Source organism: Mastigoproctus giganteus, chromosome 6 (assembly GCF_048544385.1).
Source record: "Mastigoproctus giganteus isolate SK-2022 chromosome 6, ASM4854438v1, whole genome shotgun sequence".
In the NCBI taxonomy this organism is placed as follows: Eukaryota; Metazoa; Arthropoda; class Arachnida; order Uropygi; family Thelyphonidae; genus Mastigoproctus; species Mastigoproctus giganteus.
In genome coordinates, this window is record NC_143580.1 from 31,680,496 (window position 1) to 31,705,274 (window position 24,779).

The 24,779-nt window shown below is 37.2% G+C and overlaps 1 protein-coding gene across 2 annotated transcripts in view; it reads left to right on the forward strand.

The window, feature by feature from the left end:
- The window catches only part of LOC150084131 (acyl carrier protein, mitochondrial-like), a 57,745-nt gene that overhangs the window by 18,557 nt on the left and 14,409 nt on the right, over nt 1–24,779 (forward strand). For both annotated transcript variants that reach the window (XM_090375904.1, XM_090375905.1), the window contains exon 3: nt 15,453–15,540. In XM_090375904.1, coding sequence (XP_090232030.1) covers nt 15,453–15,540 — 88 coding nt within the window. The remainder of the gene's footprint in view (nt 1–15,452; nt 15,541–24,779) is intronic.

Below are 24,779 nucleotides of genomic sequence, written 5' to 3' on the forward strand. Positions count from 1 at the left end.
TAAATGTTTGATTCATTAAAAAAAAATTGACATAAGATATGTTTACTTTTCTTTGTACTTACTTCCTTGAAATAAAATATTTGTAACTCTTTTTTTTCCTTATTTGTTTGAGATGTATTTTTTAAAATTTTCATGTAGCAAGGGAAAATATAATGGTAGCCCTGATAAAATGAAGAGCTTTTTTTTAGAGTAGTCTGGGTGCAGTTATTCCAAATCAAATGATGAAGAGTACTCACTGGAACTCAGCCAAGATGATGAACTGAATTTGAAGGTGAAAACCGACTTCGATTAGAAAATATGATCCTGGTTATATGAAGTATGGTTCTCTATGAACACAGAAGCTGAACTGATTTTGCACCATGTTGTTTATTATGAATGTTCATCAAATGGAAGTTTGAATCCATCTCTTCTTAATGGCATTTATTTACAAAATATTCAAATTTAAAAGACAAGCCTCTTGAATTTTTATATGAAAATACTGTTGGTGAAGCTCAAAACAATGTTGGTGTTCACTAATGTGAACACCAACATTGTTACGGCATCTTATTTAGCATGCTTGTATATTGCCAAGTGTGCGAAACCATTACTATTGGAGAAACTTTATTGCTACCTGCAACTAAGGATATTGTAAAATCCGTTTAGGGAGAAAAAGCAGCTAAAGAAATTGATAGTTTCACTATCAGATAATACTGTCAAATGCCAAATAGATGATATGGCATTGCAGATAGAAGATATTTTGGCGAAGGTAAAGAAAGCCTGCACGAGAACGACGAGAAACGTCGGATAACTTACGCGGAAAATTAGTTTGCCGATACGGCACTCTAGCGCTGCTCACTCGGTAAACAGACGGTAGGTGTTAACGGTCTGGAGCAAAGTCGAGAACGATATACTGATTGACAGGTAGGCGTGGCAAACGACGTGCTGATTGGTGCGCGAACACAACACACGATAACATCGGTTTAGTATCACTGTAGCAGCACTAATGGTAACTTGTCCTAATCGTACATGCCCTAACATTTACTGTAACGGTGAAAAAAGATCAGGTTACCTCGACTTGAATCCCATGGGAGCTTGAACCCCTCCCGAAGTGGAGGGGGTAACCTAACCTTTTTTCTTTAGAATCAGTCATATTTAGAAATACATTCATAAAAAAATAAATTTTTTTATGACCGTATTTTTATTTTCTTGTTCAATAATATGCCCTAATGGTGAAAATAGGTCAGGTTACCTCCACTTGAATCCCATGGGAGCTTGAACCTCTCACGAAATGGAGGGGGTAACCTAACCTTTTTTCTTTAGAATCATGAGTGGACTAGCACATAAATTGTTTATTAATAAAATATTAATTTTTTTATTAATGTACTTTTATTTTTAAAGACACTCATGCGGATACACACGTATCATAACGTCAATCAGCACCTTAATAGCTATTCAGTATACTGTATATATAAAGAATCTTTCTTTCTTTTTCTATTATTTCCCAACCTAACGTTTAAGTTTAGGTCGCGAAATACAAGGAAACCTTCTCTTTTATTTCCTAACCTACCATTTAAGCTCAGGTTATGAAATACAACGAAAAACAAAGAAACCTTTTCCTTTTTTCGTAACCAAACCTAAATCAATAATACAGTAAAAGCACTCATCAACTCCAAAAATCTGCTTTTAATATGAGAAAAAAAAAAAAAAAAAAACACAATGAATAACATAAAATGAACGGAACGAAACTTTCTCAGAAAAAAAATTCATGAGTACAAATCATACAGTTGGACCTGAATAGCTATTCGCAATTTGAGTAACAATATTGTCAAAAGTATCTTCATGATTTTTCCCATAAATTTGACGCCACATATATTCATTAATGTGACCCATCAACATATGTTTACAGCTGCCATTTACTCTTTTAGTTACAGTTACACTTTTTAGTTTCTTCCACTGGGCTTCGATATTATTCGTATGTGCTCCTGTATGTGGATCTACAAAATGTTCCTTGTGTTTCACCGTTAAATGTTTGTACTTCTTTTTTTCTAAGGCCGTAATACGGCTATATGCATGCCATTCATCTGTTATGATGGTAGTATTTTTCTTCACTACTTTTCTAATAATGCGCAAAAGAGTTTTTGCTTTCCGATTTTTTATCAATTTCATGAAGACTAATTTAGATTCTCTTTCGAACACACCAAACACCCATTTCTTCTTAGCAGTTAAATTTCGTCCTCTGTGATGTTTTGGTTTTACCAGTACAGTTTCGTCTGCTTCTACAATTTTCCCCGATCCACCCAACTTAATGGGTTTTTTTTTTAACTGCAATCCGCAAATATCTCTTAGTTTCTTATAAAACTTAATTGCTGTCACTTTCGAAATTTCCAGATGGAATGCTGTCTTAGTTACTGGCGTGCACGTTGACCAAAAGTATATAATGTACATTATCTTTTTCAATGAAACTTTTGTATTTTCCATAAAACTATGTTTCAATAAAGAAACTTGTGAAGAACATTTTTTGCAAAACCACAACTTTCCACATGACTCTGTTCGTGATTCAATTAGTTTAAAATAATCATTGCACTTAAAACAGTACAATTTCGGTCTTATCAATTTAGTTTTCATCAAAAAATCAAGCAACGTTTCATTTTCCTTACAAATTTCTTCCATCTTTAAAAGATTCATCGCTACTATTACCTGTTCACCGTTTATTACAAAACTATTATGCACCGTTCTTTACTGGTAAATACACATCATAATGCCAACCAATGACTACACAGTAGCTTGTCGTCTGTCGCGCCCACCACCAATCATTTCATTGTTTGCCACGCCTACCTGTCAATCAGTATATCGTTCTCGACTTTGCTCCAGTCCGATAACACCTACCGTCTGTTTACCGAGTGAGCAGCGCTAGAGTGCCGTATCGGCAAACTAATTTACCGCGTAAGTTATCCGACGTTTGTCGTCGTTCTCGTGCAGGCTTTCTTTACCCAAGCCGATATTTTAATTAAGAGACTTAGGAAGAGAGTTTTCTCTGCAAATAGATGAAAGCAGTGGCATCTCCAATTCTGCCTATTTGCTAGTGTATGTTCGATTTGATTACGAAAATGAAGTACAAAAAGATATATTACTCTGCAGATCTTTATCTGCAAAAACATCACACAAAATATTTTAAATAACTAACTATTTAAAGATAAACAAAATAAATAGTTTGGGTCAAATGTGTTGGAGTATGTATGGATGGGGCACATGCCATAGTTGGAAAGTTATCTGATGTAGTCACTAGAATTAAAGAAGCTTCTCCAGAGTGTGCATCTGTGCACTGCATAATTCATTGTTGATACTTTGGCCACAAAAAATATGCCTGCCAACCTAAAAACAGTTCTCAATGAGGCTGTAAAAACTGAATTTTATCAAATCTCAGGCTCTTAATTCCCACTTGTTTTTAATTCTTCGCAATGAGATAGGCGTGCCCATAAAACACTGCTTCACGTTGAAGTAAGAATGGCACTCTCGAGGTCAAGTCCTCAGCTGACTATTCAAATTGAATTCCAAGGTATATATTTTTCTCATGGATTCAGGAGACTCATAAAAAGATGATTTCACTGGTGAGGAGCAGTTATTCAGTCTAGCATACCTGTCAGACATTTTTTCTCGATTAAATCTGGGTTTACAAGGAGTCATAATTCTCTGTTCAACTTCAGCGACAAAATACTGGCATTTAAAAGAAAATTGCAATTAATGTGTTGTACTACACATAGAGAAAGGTAATATCAGCATGTTTTCTACCCTCCACAATTTCATTAAAGACAATCTATCAATAAGTAAAGATGTGGTTAACAATATGCAGGAACACCTAAAATGTATACAGGAGTTTTCTGATGATGTAATTGCCAAGGAGACCTTCGTAGACCTTGTCAGTGGTGTTGGGTTGAAGTTAAAGTTTCAGAGCTACAGCCTGTTTTTGTTTTGGCATTCTGTCCGTACAGAATATCCAGAGCTACCTGACTGAGTACTCAGATTCTTAATACCATTTAGTACCACTTGTGTGAGGCTGGATTTTCTGCCATGACAGCAATGAAAAACAAATACTGATCTTCACTGAATATTAGTGTCTGATCTTTGTCTTAAATTGACCAAAATTGATCTGGATATCTCTGGGAAACAGCAACCCCAGAGCAACGTATCAACTCTGTGGTACTACACTGACAGTGGTAGAGAATGAAAGGGACTTGGGGGTGGTTGTGCAGGCAGATATGAAGTTCTCTGAGCAGTGCAGATGGGCTGCAAGAGTAGCTCATGGAGTATTGTCAATGATATACAGGAATTTTTCCAGCAGGGATAAGGAAGTGATTATTCCCTTGTATAAGGCAATGGTCAGGCCACACCTAGAGTACTGTATACAGGTCTGGAGGCCTCATTTCAAGAAGGATGTAGAGCTGCTGGAACGAGTACAGAGAAGGGCAACAAGATTAGTGAATGGAACAAAGGAGTGCTCTTACGAAGAAAGGCTTAAGTTTTGCAAATTACAGTGTCTGGGGACTAGGCACCAGCGAGGTGATCTGATAGAGGTGTATAAAGCCTTGAATGGGTTGAGCATGCTCAATGCTGATGGGATTCTTCCTCTAGCTCAGAAAAATCACCTGAGAGGGCATAAATTCAAATTGAGGAAAGACAGATGTAGGATAGACGTGCGGAAATTTGCCTTTAGCCAGCGGGTGGTTGGTTGGTGGAACAGACTTCCCTCCCTTGTAGTGGAGGTTGATAGCCTAAATAAGTTTAAGGCTCAGCTGGACAGGTATTTTGAACAAACAGAGGGGTGAAGTGGAAGTGGGTTTTTTTTTTTTTTTGGCTGATGCTGCATAAGCTTGCTTTCTTGCATCAAATGCCTCTACTAATGCTAATGCTAATGCTCTGGTAAAAAGTAGACAGTTTAGTCCTACCATTAGTTAATCAGAAGGCAAAACTCAGATTTTTTTATATTGATAATGAGACTCTATTATTAAATAAAGCATAATACAATAAGTTACTTGTAAATTTGTGTGATTATATAATATATTTCATAAATGTTCACCCACTGGTATGCAATAATATTATGCTACAATTCACAGGTATGTAAGCTTAAAAAGGGTTGGAACCTCTTCTCTAATATAAAGCATTTTGAGAATTTATCCCATCAAATTTCTTTTGTTATGTTAGGTTTCAAGTGTAAAAGTTCATTGCAGTTGAAATAAATCTCTCTGTACAAGATATAACTTTTTGTGAAAAAAAAGATATATAAAGAACGATAAGTCCTTTGAACTTAAAAGTACTTAAATAAAATGCAATCATGAAAATTTTTTTTTCTAGTCTTCACAAAACAGTGAAGTTACGGGTCGATAGAAATTACTGTTTGAATGCTTTGCTGTTTAACATATCATTTGTTTTGTTAAAAAAGATAAATGTGGATGTTGTGAAGGATTTCCGTTCATATAATTTTACTTTACTCGGGTTAGGGGGGGAAACAAAATGTGTTTAAAAGTGCAAGGTGATCTGAAAGTTTTGAATACTATTACCGTTATTAATTATAGCTGCTGCTATAATTCCTTGTGAAGCTCTAACATGCATAAAAACCTGCTTCCAAAGGTTTTTAAAATATATGTATTTTTTTAAAATAATACCTTACTGAAAAAACCAAGTCTTGAAGTCAAGTTACTGATAGAAGATGGCACCTCTATCAGTTAGTAACTGATAGAAGTGCCATGATAGAAGAAATAGGAGGATTGAGGAAACTATCAATGGGCGTTCTTTGAAAAAATGGGAGGCACTGTTTTCAAACTACACATCAGATTTGCATACATTACCATCCAAGGCTCCAGAAAATCAGTATGACATACGTTATTTTTTTTTTACATAAAATTGTTTGCTGCTGTAAGATATTTTTCACAACATAAATTTCATTTGTATAAGTGCTTCCAAATCTGCTGATCTTCTCATTATCCATCAGCAGTCTTCTACAAAATTAGAGCTCTGAAACATACCAATCCCCCAACATTGTGATAGTTATAATTCACAGGACTATCAAAGAAATACAGTTCTCTAGTACTTCTGATCTAATTTTTCCTGGTCTTGACACTGTCTAGCCTTAGTCACTTTTATGCCAGTAAAACCAAATCAAACCTAAATTTTTCTTTATTTCCTGTATGTTTAAAAACAGCTGTAAGTTTCTAATTTTGATCTTAATTAGTGCAATATAAAATATTTCTTTAACATATAAATTACCAGTCTATTGGATGAGGTTTTTTTTTAACCTTTGTTTGGCTGCATAGTTTGGCCAGGTCTCTCAAATCTAGCAGTCTTCGCATCTGATCCTGGTTGTCCCTTGAAACTTTCCAGACTTTAGATGGTCATATTTATTCTGCCAAAAAAAAAAAATAAAAAATTTGTTGGTTTTGACCCCCCCCACCATGTACATCATTTTTACAAATAGTAATAATTGTTTTCTTATATACATATTCCATATATATGCCTTATTCTTACTACTTTGTAACTTTAGTGTCTACTTCTAATGTGATTTTCTTATTCTGTGACTTTTGACAGTGGTAACTCATGGTTGTGCAAATAATTCAAATATATTTTGTTACATTTGCGGCAACTATGTTGTCGTGAAACAAAGGCAGGATATAACATCATTTGTGAAAAATGTACATGCCACATATTTTGGAATTAAGATGAAAGTCCCCCCACTCCCATAAAGGTGCAGATACGTGCGTGGATATGTGGTGAAAAGAAACCCATGCCACTTGCCATTCCCATGGTGTGGAGGGAATCTTGGAATCATATTAATGACTGTTACTTTGTTCCATAAATATAGCAGTTTATGATGCAAAGGATAAACAAAGCATTGTGTATCCAATAACATTTCTTCAGGACCACGGGGTCCATGTTATCCCATTGATCTGAACTACTGATATCACTCCACTGGTTGTTGAACACATGCCATTCCAAATGAGATATTTGTGATTTAGAGGATGATATAAGCTGTTGTGATGGAGAAATTCACAATTCTGGACTGCAAAGTGAACTCTACAATCTTGTTAGAGATTTAAATCTACCCAAAAGGTCTGCAGAGCTTTTAGGGTCAAGACTGAAATCCAAGAATCTGCTGGCCCCAGGAACAGTCTTTTCATGGTATAGACATTGTGAAAGAAAAATTGGTTCCCCATTTTTTTGAAGAAGGATCAGTGATATAATGCAACAGTTCCTGCACTTATGAACTTTTTTTAAAAAATTTTCTACTAACCAGAGTGGAGAGTTTTATTAACTATCACTGAAATGAAGCCTCAGAGGACTGTGACATTCCTTCATAATGGAAACTAGTGTGTATCAGTTCAGGTTGCTCATTTAGCATACTTAAAAGAAAATAATGAAAATATTAAGCTGCTTTTGGAAAAAATTCAGTATAAAGATCGTAGTTGACTAATGTGTGGAGATTTTAAAGTTATTGGTATGCTGCTTGGCCAACAACTTGGTTACACAAAAATGCCTTTCTTTCTGTGCAGTGGGATAGTTAAGCAAGAAGTGAACATTGAGTAAGGAAACTGTGGTCTCCTCCTCTGCATATAAAGTTAGTTTTAATGAAACTAACTTTATTTGCAGAGTTTCCAAGCCCTGAAGAAAGGAAGGAAATTGTTTCTAGTATGTTTGCACCAAATACCTATAGCTTATACAGAAAAAAATCAAAGCAGGAATTTTTGTTAGATTTCAAATCTGCAAACTGCTGCTGGATTTAGTACTTGAAAAATCAATGAACCAAACTGAAAGAGATGTTTGAACTAACTTCAAAAATGTATTGTGCATTTTTTTGAGAAATGCATACCCATATTATGAGATAATTGTGGGTCACATGCTGGAGAAGTTCAGAAAACTAGGTTTCAATATGATAAAAGTATACTTCTTGCACTCTCATTTCAACTACTTCCCAAAAAATTTAGATGGTTTAAGTGAAGAGAAGGGGAAAAGATTCCATCAGGATATAAAAGAAATGGGGGGAAAAGGTATCAAAGGGGATAGGACGTCAATATGATGGCTGACTACTGCTGGATGCTAGAGGGACATCTACCAAAACTAATTGCCGAGGGAGTCAAAAAGGATAATTTTAAGTGGGTCCAATGTATAAGAAATCAATTTCTGGCCATCTGTGCTTGACTGGAGGACATAACCTTCGGTATTTCTGTTTTTATGTATTTTTATTAGTATTTTTAATTAAAAATAATGAATTCGTAAAATTTCATCTGTAAAACATACAAAATAAACCATTAAAAATGTAGTTCAGACTACTTAGAGTAAATCTAAGTAAAACATAAGAGATTTTTGCTTAAAATGCAGATGCAGTCACTTTGCCTACTAATACATGTTTCAATGTGGTTGAAGCACAATAAAAACTTTATGGCTCTAAGATGAGATCTCCACTCTGCATAATCAGTTCTAGCATTCTGATTTAGTGAGTAATGGTGGCTAGTGGTGTGAAATGTCTTTTTGTAAATTAAAAATAATAAAAAAATTCCAAAAGAAATTCTCTATGGTTAAAAAAAAAAAAAAAAAAAAAAAAAAATGGTAAACCAGATTAAATGATCGATCTTGCCTTATTAAATGTATACACTTTGAACACAAAAAAAAAGTGGCCAAAAGGAATCCAAAAAAAATAATTTGGGATTTTGCAAACTTAGAGGCAGGGAAGATGTTTTTAAATAAACAAATTTCTGAATTAATTTAATTATATATAGATTATTAAATTATTTTAATGTACCAACTTTTTTAAACATTTTTTGTAGTTTAGATTTGTTGAATACTGTATTACTTAAACTACATTATAAAATATTTTTACAAGTAAGGCTTTGGTGCTTCATGTTAATAAAAATAAAGACCTTTGGTGGCCTTTGCCAAAAATTTTAACTATGCCACTGTTTGGTAGGTTTAACTGTATTTTTATATATTATGTCCTATTTTTAATCACAAGGCTAATAGAAGCACTGGATCTATCAAGTGGATCTATCTATCTATTGGTCTGCTGACGAGGCTACTAGAGACGGTTGTGTTTAAAGCCGCTAAGTGGATTTTTCTTATTTATTGATTTGAAATTATTGTTTTTCTAAAACTTTTGATTTAAATTTAGTAGTATAACATTATTTTGTGATTTTCTGATTAATTTGGTGTATTTATTCTTTACTCGGCCTTGTAATTGCATAAAAGTATCGGTAAAGGTTTCCACGTGTTTCAACTCCGCTACCGTTCGTAATTTTCCCGCCTTTGTGATACGATAGTTATATACCGTACTAGATAGTGTTAGTTTAACTTCGTTAGCAGTTAAATTGTACGTTTAAATAAATACATATAACGACTTAGATTACAAACGTAATATAATTAATTATATTTAACATAATTAATAACATAACATAATTAATTATAATTAATTAATTAATTAATAGAATCATGACTCAGACCAGAGCAGCAAAGCAAAAGGCTCAAGCTAATGGAAGTGCTGTGGCTCAAGCTAATGGAAGTGCTGTGGCTCAGAGCAGAACTGAGGGGGGGCAGTTGTCCTCTGACTCACAGCCTTATAAAATGCACTGTTTGCTTGATGTTTGCAGAGCAGTCGGGTACGGGACATGATACTGCCAAGGGGGATGTCTTTGTGTGTGCGCGATGCAAGGAGTGTATCGATATCAGGCAACAACTCGGCGTTCTTGTGGGCCTATATGAGAGCTTGAAGGACAGGGTGGATGCCCTCGAAGAAACTAAATTGAGGGACCCATCAAGCTCTCAGCTGCCCACATCAACGCCAGAGCTTGCACTTGGGCATCGCGTGACACAGAGACAACCCCCAAGGCAGAATGCGCTGGTCCCGAAGGAACTAGTAGTTGTTGGTGACTCTATTGTCAGGGAAATGGGGAACATGCTTTGTAAAAAAGATAGGTGGAACAGGAACAGGGTATGTCTGCCAGGGGCAAAGGTTGATTACGTTGTAGAGCGAATATCATCTTTTAAGGGCACAAAAGGTGATATAGTTGGACACGTTGGCACTAATAATATTAAGAGTAGGAGACCGGCAGAATTACTTAACAAGTACAGGTCACTGTTGAACAAAAGCCGAGAATTAGGGTTGAATTTGAAAGTGTCTGCAATTCTGCCCAGACACGATAGGAGGGAGTATATGATGAGAGCCTTGTCGATCAATTCGGCCCTGGAAAGATTGTGCAAGGCTCAAGGGGTAGAATTTTTTTCAGCCTGGACTGTACTTGTTAACAGGAGAGATTGCTTCTACAGGGATGGGATACACTTAAATAGAAAGGGTGCAAGAATATTTGCTGATGCTATCGAGGCAGTGTTAGGTGGGTCGGAAAACTGCTAGCTTGGGGGGAGACAAAGACCAATAGATTGACAGTAGCCACTGGCAGAGGTGAAAGAGATTCTTGCACTGCTTCTATTAGAATGAGCAGAAGCCTGAAAAACAAGATGCATGGTATTTCAGAGCCTGCTGCGAGCCATTGCGGTACAAGTAAACACATGGGTTGTGTTAGGGTAGCTAAGAATAGAAACAGGTGCAGGTATACTTGCGTGTACACCAATGCTAGGAGTTTAGTAAATAAATTTGATGAATTTGAGGTATTGCTCAAAACATCAAAGGCAGATATTGTTGGGATATCAGAGACGTGGTGTCACACAGATATAAGGGATGCAGAACTGCAATTTGGGGAGTACAACGTCTACAGAAAGGATAGACAGGATAGGAAGGGGGGAGGGGTTATGCTATTAGTTAAGAAACACATAAAAACCAAGGAAGTGAAGCCAGTCGACATCGCCGGACAGTGCAGTGTCGAGTCAGTTTGGTGTGACATAAGCATTGGGAGATCAAAATTGAGAGTAGGAGTGTGCTATAGGCCTAATGACTCTGATGAGTATAATAAGAAACTGTACAGGGAAATAGAGTGGGCCAGTAAATCAGAGAGTCTTATAATGGGAGATTTTAATTTCCCAGATATTGACTGGAATTTGTGGGCTGGTCACTCACACACTAGCAAGGCTTTTGTGGATTTATTGGATGATTGTTTTCTACATCAGCATGTTCGGGAGGCAACTAGAGGGAGGAATACTCTTGATTTGATTATCAGCAGTGATTCTTCATGCATTAAGAATCTGCAGATAAATGAACCACTAGGTGGCAGTGATCACAGTGTGCTGAAGTGGGATTTACTCAAAGAGGTAACTACCATTAGGGGTAAAGGGAAGGGTTATTGCTTCCGTAAAGGCGACTACGATGGACTGAGACAGTATTTAAATTCTATACAGTGGGACCAACTGATGATGTTACCAACAGCAAATTCAAAATGGGAAGCATTCAAAGAACTTATCTTGGAAGCTACTAGGCTTTACATACCAACTAAGAAATATTGTTCAAGGTTTAGGCCAAAATGGATGTCAGATGAAGTAATGAGGCATATGGCAGAGAAGAAAAATGCATGGGATACTTACAAATTAACACATGACACAGAAGCCTATGATAGATACAAGTTGATATGCAACCAAGTTACAAAGGAGGTTAGGCAGGCGAAGGCAGATTACGAGAAATCCTTGGCAAAGGATGCAAAGAAAAACAGCAAAGAGTTCTTTACTTATGTAAACTCTAGAAGGAAGGGGATGAATCAGATTGGTCCACTTGATATTGATGGGTCAACTGTTGATGATCCTGCTCAGGTAGCTAACAAACTAAATGAATATTTTGCATCGACATTCACACATGAGGAGTTATTCAGCGAGGGGAATGCCAGAGGTGTATTCAACTCTAGCAGTAAGCTACAGAATCTTGAAATAACTGGGAGTAAAGTGGAGGAGAAACTGTTGAAGATAAACACAAGAAAGGCACCCGGGTGGATGGGATCTATCCAGTTATATTAAAGGAGGCAGCAAAGGAAGTAAGCAAACCCTTAGCCATAATTATGAGAGCTTCCTTGGACTCAGGGGAGGTACCCATAGACTGGAAATGTGCAAATGTGACCCCAATTCACAAAGGAGGATCAAAGGCTGACACAAGTAATTATAGACCTGTGAGCTTAACTTCTGTTCCAGGAAAATTAATGGAGGCACTGGTTAAAGAAGCACTGCAGGATCATTTAGACAAGACTTCAGTTAAAGCTCAGACACAGCATGGTTTTGTTAAGGGGAAGTCTTGCCTGACCAACTTGATTGGATACTATGATGCAGTCACAAAAGAACTGGATGCAGGGAATAACTTTGATATTATATACTTGGATCTTAGAAAGGCTTTTGATACTGTTGCACATGGAAGACTGCTACACAAATTGGAGCAGTGTGACATTGGAGGCAAATTGCTGCTATGGATAAAGGGGTGGTTGAGGGGGAGAAGACAGAGTGGTAATCAATGGACACTGCTCATCGTGGACTAATGTTATTAGTGGAGTCCCTCAGGGCTCAGTGTTGGGTCCATTATTGTTTTCTGTGTTTATAAATGATATTGATGATGGTATATCAAGCTTAATGTCCAAGTTTGCAGATGATACAAAGGTTGGCAGGGTTGTCAAGGACACTACTGACACTATGCTGCTGCAACAGGATCTGGAAAGGTTGAGCAGATGGGCTGAGAGGTGGCAAATGAAGTTTAACATTGACAAATGTAAAGTACTACACATGGGAAACAGCAACCCCAGAGCAACGTATCAACTCTGTGGTACTACACTGACAGTGGTAGAGAATGAAAGGGACTTGGGGGTGGTTGTGCAGGCAGATATGAAGTTCTCTGAGCAGTGCAGATGGGCTGCAAGAGTAGCTCATGGAGTATTGTCAGTGATATACAGGAATTTTTCCAGCAGGGATAAGGAGGTGATTATTCCCTTGTATAAGGCAATGGTCAGGCCACACCTAGAGTACTGTATACAGGTCTGGAGGCCTCATTTCAAGAAGGATGTAGAGCTGCTGGAACGAGTACAGAGAAGGGCAACAAGATTAGTGAATGGAACAAAGGGGTGCTCTTACGAAGAAAGGCTTAAGTTTTGCAAATTACAGTGTCTGGAGACTAGGCACCAGCGAGGTGATCTGATAGAGGTGTATAAAGCCTTGAATGGTTTAAGCATGCTCAATGCTGGTAGGATTCTTCCTCTAGCTCAGAAAAATCACCTGAGAGGGCATAAATTCAAATTGAGGAAAGACAGATGTAGGATAGATGTGCGGGTGGTTGGTTGGTGGAACAGACTTCCATCCCTTGTGGTGGAGGTTGATAGCCTAAATAAGTTTAAGGCTCAGCTGGACAGGTATTTTGAACGAACAGAGGGGTGAAGTGGAAGTAGGGTAGGTTTTTTTTTTTTTTTTTTTTTTTTTTTTTTGGGCTGATGCTGCATAAGCTTGCTTTCTTGCATCAAATGCCTCTGCTAATGCTAATGCTATTGGGCCTGATCATGGCATGAAATTTGTTCCCTCTTCATAACAATGTGAGAAAATTTTTAGTCCAGAAATAAACATTTCTGCTATGGAAAATTTGATAAATTGACATTCATCTGAGAAAAAACTTTACCAAATTATGGGAGGATCGGGTAAACCTAACTTTGCACATGCTGTACCTCTGTCATTATCACTTTCCTCATTGATAAATACAGGCATAAAAAGTTAAATTGCAGAACATGTGTCATGTATTAAATTGTGTTGTCTTGGAATATAGAGTTTTAAACAATCATTTCTGATTTTTTTGGGGGGCATGTTCTGGGCATGGCATTGATGCCACCACTGTTCCACATTGTTCCTGCCATTTTAACAATTGTTCAATCTTTATTGTTAGGTGCAATACCTAGTTGTGTATAATGTGAAGATTTTATTATCAGTGATACCACTAACCAATGACTGATAAATTACAATGTGTAATACAAGAGGGTGATCAAAAACTTCTAAAGTGCCTTCTGAACTTAAAAAAATACTTAATATGGAAGCATTTTAACAATAATATATGATCATTTGGGAATGTCCAAAGTTTGTTGCAGGATGGATTCCCAGAGACATCTCCATTCATGGCAAAAATCAGTGTGGTCATCAAAAGGGAATTTAAAATTAATTCTTGCTAATACAGATAGATTTTTATCTCATTTGGTGACTAATGATGAAATTTGGAGCATTTTTTTTTTTTTTTTATGGTCTTGGATCCAAATTAGAAAGCATACATTGGAAAGGTAATGGATCTCCAACTCAAAGTTTCGAACCAACAATCAGCTGGTTAAAGTATTGTCCTAAATTTTATGGGACACGAATTGTTGTTAATTGATTACCTTGCACCTAAAACCACAATAATAGGGAAATACTATGCTAGCCTTATGTGAAAATTAAAAGCTGCAATTTGGGGAGAAAACGAGGAAAGCTACTCATTTGGTTTTGCTTCTTCATGACAATTGCACCCATGCACAAAGCCCAGGTTGTTCATGGATCTGAATGATTAACCGCTCTGCCATACAGCCCAGGTCTGGCTTCAAGGGACTATTATTTGTTCAGAAAAAACCTTGTCTCATCTTTGAGGAATGAAACTCATTTTAAAGCTGTTGAGCTAAAAGCAGCTGTGAAAGCCTGGTTGCCCAGTGTTTTTTTTTTTTTTTTTTTGAAGAATTAAAGAATCTTTGCAGAATCTATTCTCAGTACTGTTTTGACCACTCATAATTTTTTTTTCAGCTTTTTTTTTTTTTTTTTTTTTTAAATTTGCATGTAAGCTTTGTAAAAGTTTTGTAAAAGACAGTAATCTAACCTTAATACAATCAACACTTCATTTACATGAGGTGATTTTTGTAAAGTATATGAAATGTTGACTGCATTAAGGTTAGTCTGTTAAACAATACAAGTATTTAAATTTCTGTTTATCTTAATTTATTAATTTTTCTTTTTGTTAGTTATGCATGTGATATTCGGTTTTTCATTGCATTCCCAGTTTTTCCAGAAATTAAAAATATCAAATTTGCATACAAGTGTCTCCGTGTTTATATCCATGTTTGTCTTACTTACAGAAAGATAGCACATCCTTTTACCAAAGAAATTTTGCAACTCCTTTGAATACAATTCCTGCCAGAAACATAAACTGGGACACTTTAATAAACACAAACATTTTACTGTATTTTTATTTTGTAATTGTTATGATCACTTTGAACCAAACACCAGATATAATCACCAATCAAATATATTTAGAAATAATTATTTATAAATCTCTGATGGCAAGTTGCAGAATCAAACTATAGGTTTTTAGATCTTCTTTTCCATCTGAGTTATCTGACATCATTTAACAGTAAAATGTAACATAATAAAATATCAAAGTAACACAATTTTAATGAGTATTCTATCAGTAAAAATCTGAACCAGTGTGGCCATTTGGATAGTGCATCCATGAACTATTTTATTTATGATTAATTCTAAACTTGAACTATGGATAATTCAGGTTTCTTCTTTGATTTCAGTTATCTGTTGAATCTAATCTTTTATCAGATATGGGTCTGGATAGTTTGGATCATGTAGAAGTTATAATGGCTATGGAAGATGAATTTGGTAAGTTTGTATGTATAAAAAAATAAACTATTGAAATTTATATAACAAAAAAAAATTATTTCATTTAGCATCACAGAAATTTCTTTTTTTTAGGTGGTTGCTACTGAGTTATACTAAAAACAATGAGAAATAATTCTCTTAATTAAAATTGCAACAAAAAAAATTAATAAAATGCAACAACTCAAATGGCATTCAAGAAAATTCTTGGAATTCTTCAGTATTGATTTTTTTTTAACTTTAAATAGGCAAAATTATTATATTAACAAAAACTTGTCTAAAAGTGTGATCCTGGTTTTTTTTTTTTTTTTTTTTTTAAGTAAATTTCATGACATGACTAATTTTTATATACATTTAGATGTATGTAAAATTAGTCTTTATGTAAAAAAAATCTTAGAATTAGCCATGTCATGAAATTTACTTTGCATACTACAATTGCACTCTGGTGTATTTCTTGGTAATCCATCCTTCTTGGAACTTGTGTGTGAGAGTGCACTCACATGCCTGCCTTTTTGTTTTTTCATGTTTTAAAAATACTGTCTATTCCAAATTTCTTCTGATAAATTCATCTTTGCCATTTGCAGGCAACAAAAGTGATGAACTTTAATTTTAATTGGCTCTATAAAACTTAAGCATAACTACAGTTGCACTGGAAGGAATAGTTTTTTTTTCTTTGCTTTCCAAAGGCTGAATTACTGATTAAGTATACTGATAAGAGGCAGACTGACTCATCACTTTGGTGAACTTATCTTGACAGAACCTTGGCTATATCTCCCCCATGTGTAAGGTCTGGAACTACTATACTGGAGGGCAACCACCCAGGTGTGAACCAATTTGAGAAGAGTTTCCGGTGTCACTCACACAGAGGAATAGCCAACCCTCTTTTATATTAGGCAAAAACTTGGTAGCAGATAATACTCATCACCCAGTGCAGCAACACCACTTTGCTTAATAGAGGCTTGGAGTGGCACAAACCATGTTTTATCTTCAGAGCATAGCATCTCCCCATCTCTTCTGTCATGCAGTATGACATGTTTTGATAGTCATCATGCAAAGACAGAACTGTAAATTCTGACCTCCCTGCCAGTTGCCAAATAGCTTCCATATGATCTTTTAACAACCATACCAAACTCAATCCCCTCTCCCCCACCCCCACCGACACATACATGGTGGTGGACCTGGCAATATCCAACGTTCCTTACATTTCAAGGGTACAACTTAAGGCGCCTCCGTAGGCAGGAGCAGCAGTGCATAGCACACGCTTCTTGATTACATTAGCATTAGCATTAGCATTAGTAGAGGCATTTGATGCAAGAAAGCAAGCTTATGCAGCATCAGCCAAAAAAAAAAAAAAAAAAACCACTTCCACTTCACCCCTCTGTTCGTTCAAAATACCTGTCCAGCTGAGCCTTAAACTTATTTAGGCTATCAACCTCCACGACAAGGGATGGAAGTCTGTTCCACCAACCAACCACCCGCTGGCTAAAGGCAAATTTCCGCACGTCTATCCTACATCTATCTTTCCTCAATTTGAATTTATGCCCTCTCAGGTGATTTTTCTGAGCTAGAGGAAGAATCCCATCAGCATTGAGCATGCTCAACCCATTCAAGGCTTTATACACCTCTATCAGATCACCTCGCTGGTGCCTAGTCTCCAGACACTGTAATTTGCAAAACTTAAGCCTTTCTTCGTAAGAGCACCCCTTTGTTCCATTCACTAATCTTGTTGCCCTTCTCTGTACTCGTTCCAGCAGCTCTACATCCTTCTTGAAATGAGGCCTCCAGACCTGTATACAGTACTCTAGGTGTGGCCTGACCATCGCCTTATACAATGGAATAATCACCTCCTTATCCCTGCTGGAAAAATTCCTGTATATCATTGACAATACTCCATGAGCTACTCTTGCAGCCAGTCTGCACTGCTCAGAGAACTTCATATCTGCCTGCACAACCACCCCCAAGTCCCTTTCATTCTCTACCACTGTCAGTGTAGTACCACAGAGTTGATACGTTGCTCTGGGGTTGCTGTTTCCCATGTGTAGTACTTTACATTTGTCAATGTTAAACTTCATTTGCCACCTCTCAGCCCATCTGCTCAACCTTTCCAGATCCTGTTGCAGCAGCATAGTGTCAGTAGTGTCCTTGACAACCCTGCCAACCTTTGTATCGTCTGCAAACTTGGACATTAAGCCCGATATACCATCATCAATATCATTTATAAATACAGAAAACAATAATGGACCCAACACTGAGCCCTGAGGGACTCCACTAATAACATCAGTCCACGATGAGCAGTGTCCATTGATTACCACTCTCTGTCTTCTCCCCCTCAACCACCCCTTTATCCATAGCAGCAATTTGCCTCCAATGTCACACTGCTCCAATTTGTGTAGCAGTCTTCCATGTGCAACAGTATCAAAAGCCTTTCTAAGATCCAAGTATATAATATCAAAGTTATTCCCTGCATCCAGTTCTTTTGTGACTGCATCATAGTATCCAATCAAGTTGGTCAGGCAAGACTTCCCCTTAACAAAACCATGCTGTGTCTGAGCTATAACTGAAGTCTTGTCTAAATGATCCTGCAGTGCTTCTTTAACCAGTGCCTCCATTAATTTTCCTGGAACAGAAGTTAAGCTCACAGGTCTATAATTACTTGTGTCAGCCTTTGATCCTCCTTTGTGAATTGGGGTCACATTTGCACATTTCCAGTCTATGGGTACCTTCCCTTAGTCCAAGGAAGCTCTCATAATTATGGCTAAGGGTTTGCTTACTTCCTTTGCTGCCTCCTTTAATATAACTGGATAGATCCCATCCACCCCGGGTGCCTTTCTTGTGTTTATCTTCAACAATTTCTCCTCCACTTTACTCCCAGTTATTTCAAGATTCTGTAGCTTACTGCTAGAGTTGAATACACCTCTGGCATTCCCCTCGCTGAATAACTCCTCATGTGTGAATGTCGATGCAAAATATTCATTTAGTTTGTTAGCTACCTGAGCAGGATCATCAACAGTTGACCCATCAATATCAAGTGGACCAATCTAATTCATCCCCTTCCTTCTAGAGTTTACATAAGTAAAGAACTCTTTGCTGTTTTTCTTTGCATCCCTTGCCAAGGATTTCTCGTAATCTGCCTTCGCCTGCCTAACCTCCTTTGTAACTTGGTTGCATATCAACTTGTATCTATCATAGTCTTCTGTGTCATGTGTTAATTTGTAAGTATCCCATGCATTTTTCTTCTCTGCCATATGCCTCATTACTTCATCTGACATCCATTTTGGCCTAAACCTTGAACAATATTTCTTAATTGGTATGTAAAGCCTAGTAGCTTCCAAGATAAGTTCTTTGAATGCTTCCCATTTTGAATTTGCTGTTGGTAACATCATCAGTTGGTCCCACTGTATAGAATTTAAATACTGTCTCAGTCCATCGTAGTCGCCTTTACGGAAGCAATAACCCTTCCCTTTACCCCTAATGGTAGTTACCTCTTTGAGTAAATCCCACTTTAGCACACTGTGATCACTGCCACCTAGTGGTTCATTTATCTGCAGATTCTTAATGCATGAAGAATCACTGCTGATAATCAAATCAAGAGTATTACTCCCTCTAGTTGCCTCCCGAACATGCTGATGTAGAAAACAATCATCCAATAAATCCTCAAAAGCCCTGCTAGTGTGTGAGTAACCAGCCCCCAAATTCTAGTGAATATCTGGGAAATTAAAATCTCCCATTATAAGACACTCTGATTTACTGGCCCACTCTATTTCCCTGTACAGTTCCTTATTATACTCATCAGAGTCATTAGGCCTATAGCACACTCCTACTCTCAATTTTGATCTCCCAATGTTTATGTCACACCAAACTGACTCCACACTGCACTGTCCAGCGATGTCGACTGGCTTCACTTCCTTGGTTTTTATGTGTTTCTTAACTAATAGCATAACACCTCCCCCCTTCCTATCCTGTCTATCCTTTCTGTAGACGTTGTACTCCCCAAATTGCAGTTCCGCATCCCTTATATCTGTGTGACACCACGTCTCTGATATCCCAACAATATCTGCCTTCGATGTTTTGAGCAATACCTCAAATTCATCAAATTTATTTACTAAACTCCTAGCATTGGTGTACACGCAAGTATACCTGCACCTGTTTCTATTCTTAGCTACCCTAACACAACCCATGTGTTTACTTGTACCGCAATGGCTCCCAGCAGTCTCTGAAATACCATGCATCTTGTTTTTCAGGCTTCTGCTCATTCTAATAGAAGCAGTGCAAGAATCTCTTTCACCTCTGCCAGTGGCTACTGTCAATCTATTGGTCTTTGTCTCCCCCCAAGCTAGCAGTTTTCCGACCCACCTAACACTGCCTCGATAGCATCAGCAAATATTCTTGCACCCTTTCTATTTAAGTGTATCCCATCCCTGTAGAAGCAATCTCTCCTGTTAACAAGTACAGTCCAGGCTGAAAAAAATTTTACCCCTTGAGCCTTGCACAATCTTTCCAGGGCCGAATTGATCGAATTGAATTACACCGGGGTTTGAGCCTGTCACCACCAAATACGGAGGGTGCGGAAAGGTCAGGAATGACCACCGCATATTCCCGGAACAATATGGCCTTAGTTGCTAATGCTCCTAAAAACCAAAAAATAACATAGGTACAACTTAAAACAATTTTTGTAGGCCAGCTGCTAGATTTAGGAGGCATCCAAATGTTTAATTAATAATAGCTAATGTATAATTTTGCTGCCTCTACTCTAGCTAGGACTGAAAGAAGTCTAAATGGTGTGTATGGAGGGATGGCATTACCAGGCCATATTAGGTTAAGGAGCTGTATATACATCATATCTAAAAATTTAATGACATCCCCCCCCCATCTTCATCTCCATAAATCCATTATGAGAATGAATGGTCAAACTAATGAAACAAACTTACTTGTTAAAGGAAATGAACTTCCAGAAAACATCTAATTCATTTCATAAATATGTATAATCTCATTTCTAATCTCAGTGATATGTCCATTTTCATCTGCAATCTACCAAACCCACTTAATTTTTTTGACAGAATCTGTTATCAGTTTTATTTACTACTAATCAACTGGCGCACTATAGCCCCAGCAGCTCGTGCACCATTAAACCCCCATCACAACAACAACAACAACTACTAATCAACTCATTTGTCCTAATTATTCACACTGATTCCTTTTACTTTTAAGATGATACTGCCGTTTACATCCAGTCTGATATTCATTATAAGGGAATTCTTAATCTGATATCCTCTTTTTGATCTCCTTTGGCTTGAAACTTCTTTATCCCATTCTCTCGAATTTATTTTTTGCTTCTATCATTCTTCTAACTCTACAAATCACTCAGATGATAGGTTTTCTCTTTTTAAAACTTTTTTTTCCAATCTAACTCTCCTAACAGTGAAGTAATTTTTATTGATGATATTTAATGTTCATAACTCTAGCTAGCTTCTTCTACTTGTGCATTCCCAGCTGATAGAGATGCTAAGGATTTTGTTTTTAATGTTTATCTTGCACAACTTATTTATTTACCTACTACAATACCAAACATTTGTAATCACATGCCTAATGTGTTTAATCTTTTGTTACCAATGGCCTTCAGAGCATACAGATTGGTAGTTGTTCTCCAGGTACCCATATCACAAATTCATGATGGTCTCCTCATCAAAGTCTCTGTGGCCATTCTTATTAGCCTTGTGCTATTATTACAGTAATGTGAAATGAAATGATCTGCTTGAGTTCTGTTTTCCCTGGTTGAACTACTGTTTTAAATGTGATCCTAATGTTTGCTTAGATTATAGCAGTGAAATTATTCTTGTTGGGATGGAATCCTTTTTTCTGTATCTCACATTTAACTATTTTTTTTATCTAAATCAGTGGTTCCCAACACAATGTCTGTGGGCACCATAATGCCTGCCAAAAGCTTTTTTTGGTGCCCATGAGAATTCATAATGAAGAAGGCCTGACGTAGCCCAGTGGTCAGGAGCGAGAGTGCATAGCAAGCGTTCCTTGAGTGGACCGGGGTTCAAGCCCATGACTACTAAATACGATAAATATTAGTATTGACGATTTATTGTAAACTCTACTGACTTGGTTGTCGTGCCGGAGTATAAACAGAAAATTTATTTATTTTAATAAAGGCCATAATATGAGTAGAGAATGTACATAAGATTTTAAACTCACAAGGTATATCAACACTACACATCTGCTAAGGCATTTCAGAGTTTACTAGTGTCAATTGATAAGCAGTATTTCCTCATTAGCTGTGTAGTATATGTCACCTGATACTGGGATCCCACCATGTCTGCTTGTAAACAAACTCTGATATTTTCTGATGGAATGCTAGTATGACGTATCATACACTAAGCAGCTAGTAAGGGAATACTGCTTACCAGCCATCACTAATAAGCTTGCAAGAACACAGTGTGACTGTGCAGAATGTGGACTGTACTATCATATTGTAATGTTTTATCTCTCACTTTTACTTATTATACTTAGTGTGTTCTTCTCTGTGCTAATTATGCTACTTTTTTGCCCCAAATTGAGTGGTTTGTGTCCACCCAGTTGCATGATGCCCACAGCACACTCTCATAAACTCTCAAATGTGCCTATAGGCAAAAATGTTGGGGCCACTGATCTAAATCATAGTTTCCAGTAAGTGTAACTAAGGATGTTCAAGATAAGAGAGCATATTATAATTGGCTTGTATCCAGATGGCTACAAACTTTACTGCCTACAGTAAAGTTTGCAATGGTTGTAAATAATTTTAATAAGTATTTAATAAGCTTATTTATTAAATAAGATCCCAACTACAGATCCCAAGTCAGTATGGAAAAGGCAAAGGAAGTTTGCTTCATGTTCTTATAGTAGTTATTCTGGTCTTATGGCACAGTTATTGGCTGCAACTTCCGTTCATTTGTACTTCCACTTTGTTTATATACTGACATGGTTCTATTCTATTATTCTTAAAGATGAAGTGGACTATTAGTATCTTTTTCACCGAGCGTTGAATCGATGACCCTAGTAAATCTCTTCGTACCATACCAAACGCATTCCATTCAGTAACTTCATTTTTTGATACAGACATTAAAAGAATTCTGAACAGTTTTGGTACCAAGAAATCTTTGGGTCCTGACAGCATTTCTCCACTTGTTCTTAAAAACCTGTGCTCAGAGCCTGTGTATTAATGGACAAATTGTTGACTGATTGTTTCAGAAATATATGGGAAGGGGAGCTTGGTAGTTGTAGCTGCTCAAGTATCAGTTTCTTTGTCAACTGCATTTGAGTTCAAATGAGAACTTTTTAATGGGAATTCAGTTGTTAAAAGGAAACATATTTTCTGCAATTAAAAACAGAGGGAACAGAAGTGGAGTATGTCTGTTGCATATCGTGAAAATTTGTTTAACTTTTCTAGCTTTTAATTGTTATTTTATTGCATTTCTGTCTAGGCATAACAGGAGGGATACACTACTGTACATGGTGTGTATTGAGTTGTGTTTGTTAAAAGAAGGTTGGGTTTCTTTAAATATGTACATTTTGTTTTTAAGAGAATTTGTAAAAGAAGATTAGGTTACTTTTTTGAATTTGTTTAATGTTGTGATTGTACTCTGGTAGCTTGATTTGCATAATTAAGCATGATGCACTGTAGTAATCTTAAACCAGATCATGTAAAGTGATTTTTAATGAGCCTAATGTTTATAATGTTTGCAAATTTTGAGACTAAGAAACATTGAGTATCCGTCACAAGCTGTGAACAAGATTAGCCACTGAGTCACTAGTCTTGATCACAAATAGCAATAAACTCAGGGGCTCACACCTGGTGAGTATGGGCTTGGCACACCCAGGGTCCTGAGCTGGATATCATCATTCTTCTCTTTCTTGGTGATTCCTTTCTACTTCTCTCTCTCTCTTTCAGGGTAACTCGGGAATATTTTTGCTGGTGCAGTATAAGCCTCGGGCTTCCTTGCACCATATGGCTATTAATAATAATAATAATAATAATAATAATAATAATAATAATAAACAGTCCCATGACCTTGTGACAAATTTTTCACTGTGGTTACAATGCTGTTGTTGTTATTTGGTTTTTAGGAGCATTAGCAACTAAGGCCATATTGCTCCGGGGATATGCGATGTTCGTTCCTTGACCTTTCCGCATCATCCGCATTTGGTGGTCACGGGCTCAAACCCCAGTCTAATCAAGAAGCGTGTGTACGTGCTGCTGCTCCTGCCCACCTAGCTACGGAGGCACCACTTACAATGTGATTAAAACTATGATAGCTCTGAGGAATTCTGCACAGTTGGCTTCTTCAATGTGCTGCTTGTATGGATGACCAGTTCAAGAACAGAATTTGCCAATTTTTGAGTTCTGTGCCATATTTGCCAATTTTCCTATGAAAACAGCCAAAAAATGAGTGGGGCCAGATAATCAGTTGCTGAATTTGGGGGTGCGGGGGTTAACTGTATAATCTGTCTTGGGAAAACTATATAATCTCAGTCATGCAAGATAACCATCTTGCAGATATCATAAAAACTTTGTGTGATCAGTTCATTGCAGGACTCCCTCCATCTCTCTCTCTCTCAGCCGTTTTGCCATGAGACAGGTGCAAGACTAAAAACTTTTCTTCAAGGATCAGCTTTAAGTCTTGCACTTGCTTTTTGTTATCTGAATTATAATTTGTTATAATTACACTGATGAGCCAAAACATTATGACCAGCAAGTCGTTATGCAAATCGAAGCAACTGCAGGTGAGCTACGGTGTGTGCGCGGGTCGGGACATGGTATAAAAAACACCTGATACTGAGCTCCGTTAATCAGTGTTACTCTTGTTCTTCAGATGGGAAAGGCAGCAGACTTAAGCGAGTTTGACAAAGGCCAAATTGTAATGGCCAGACGACTGGGTCAGAGCATATCCAGCATGTCTGGTGGAATGCTCATGGTCAGCCGTGGTTAGTACCTACCGAAAGTGGTCCAAGGAGGGAAAACCCACGAATCGCTGGCGAGGTGTTGGACGACCACGGCTCATCGATACTCGAGGTGAGCGAAGACTCTCCTGGATGGTACATGGCAACAGAAGGATGACTGTGGAGCAACTCACCGGTAATTGGAATGCTGGTGATGAGAGTAATGTGTCACAACGCACAGTATATCGAACTCTGCTGAAAATGGGGCTGCATAACCGCAGGCCGCTCCGCGTGTCCATGCTAACCACTGTTCACCAGCG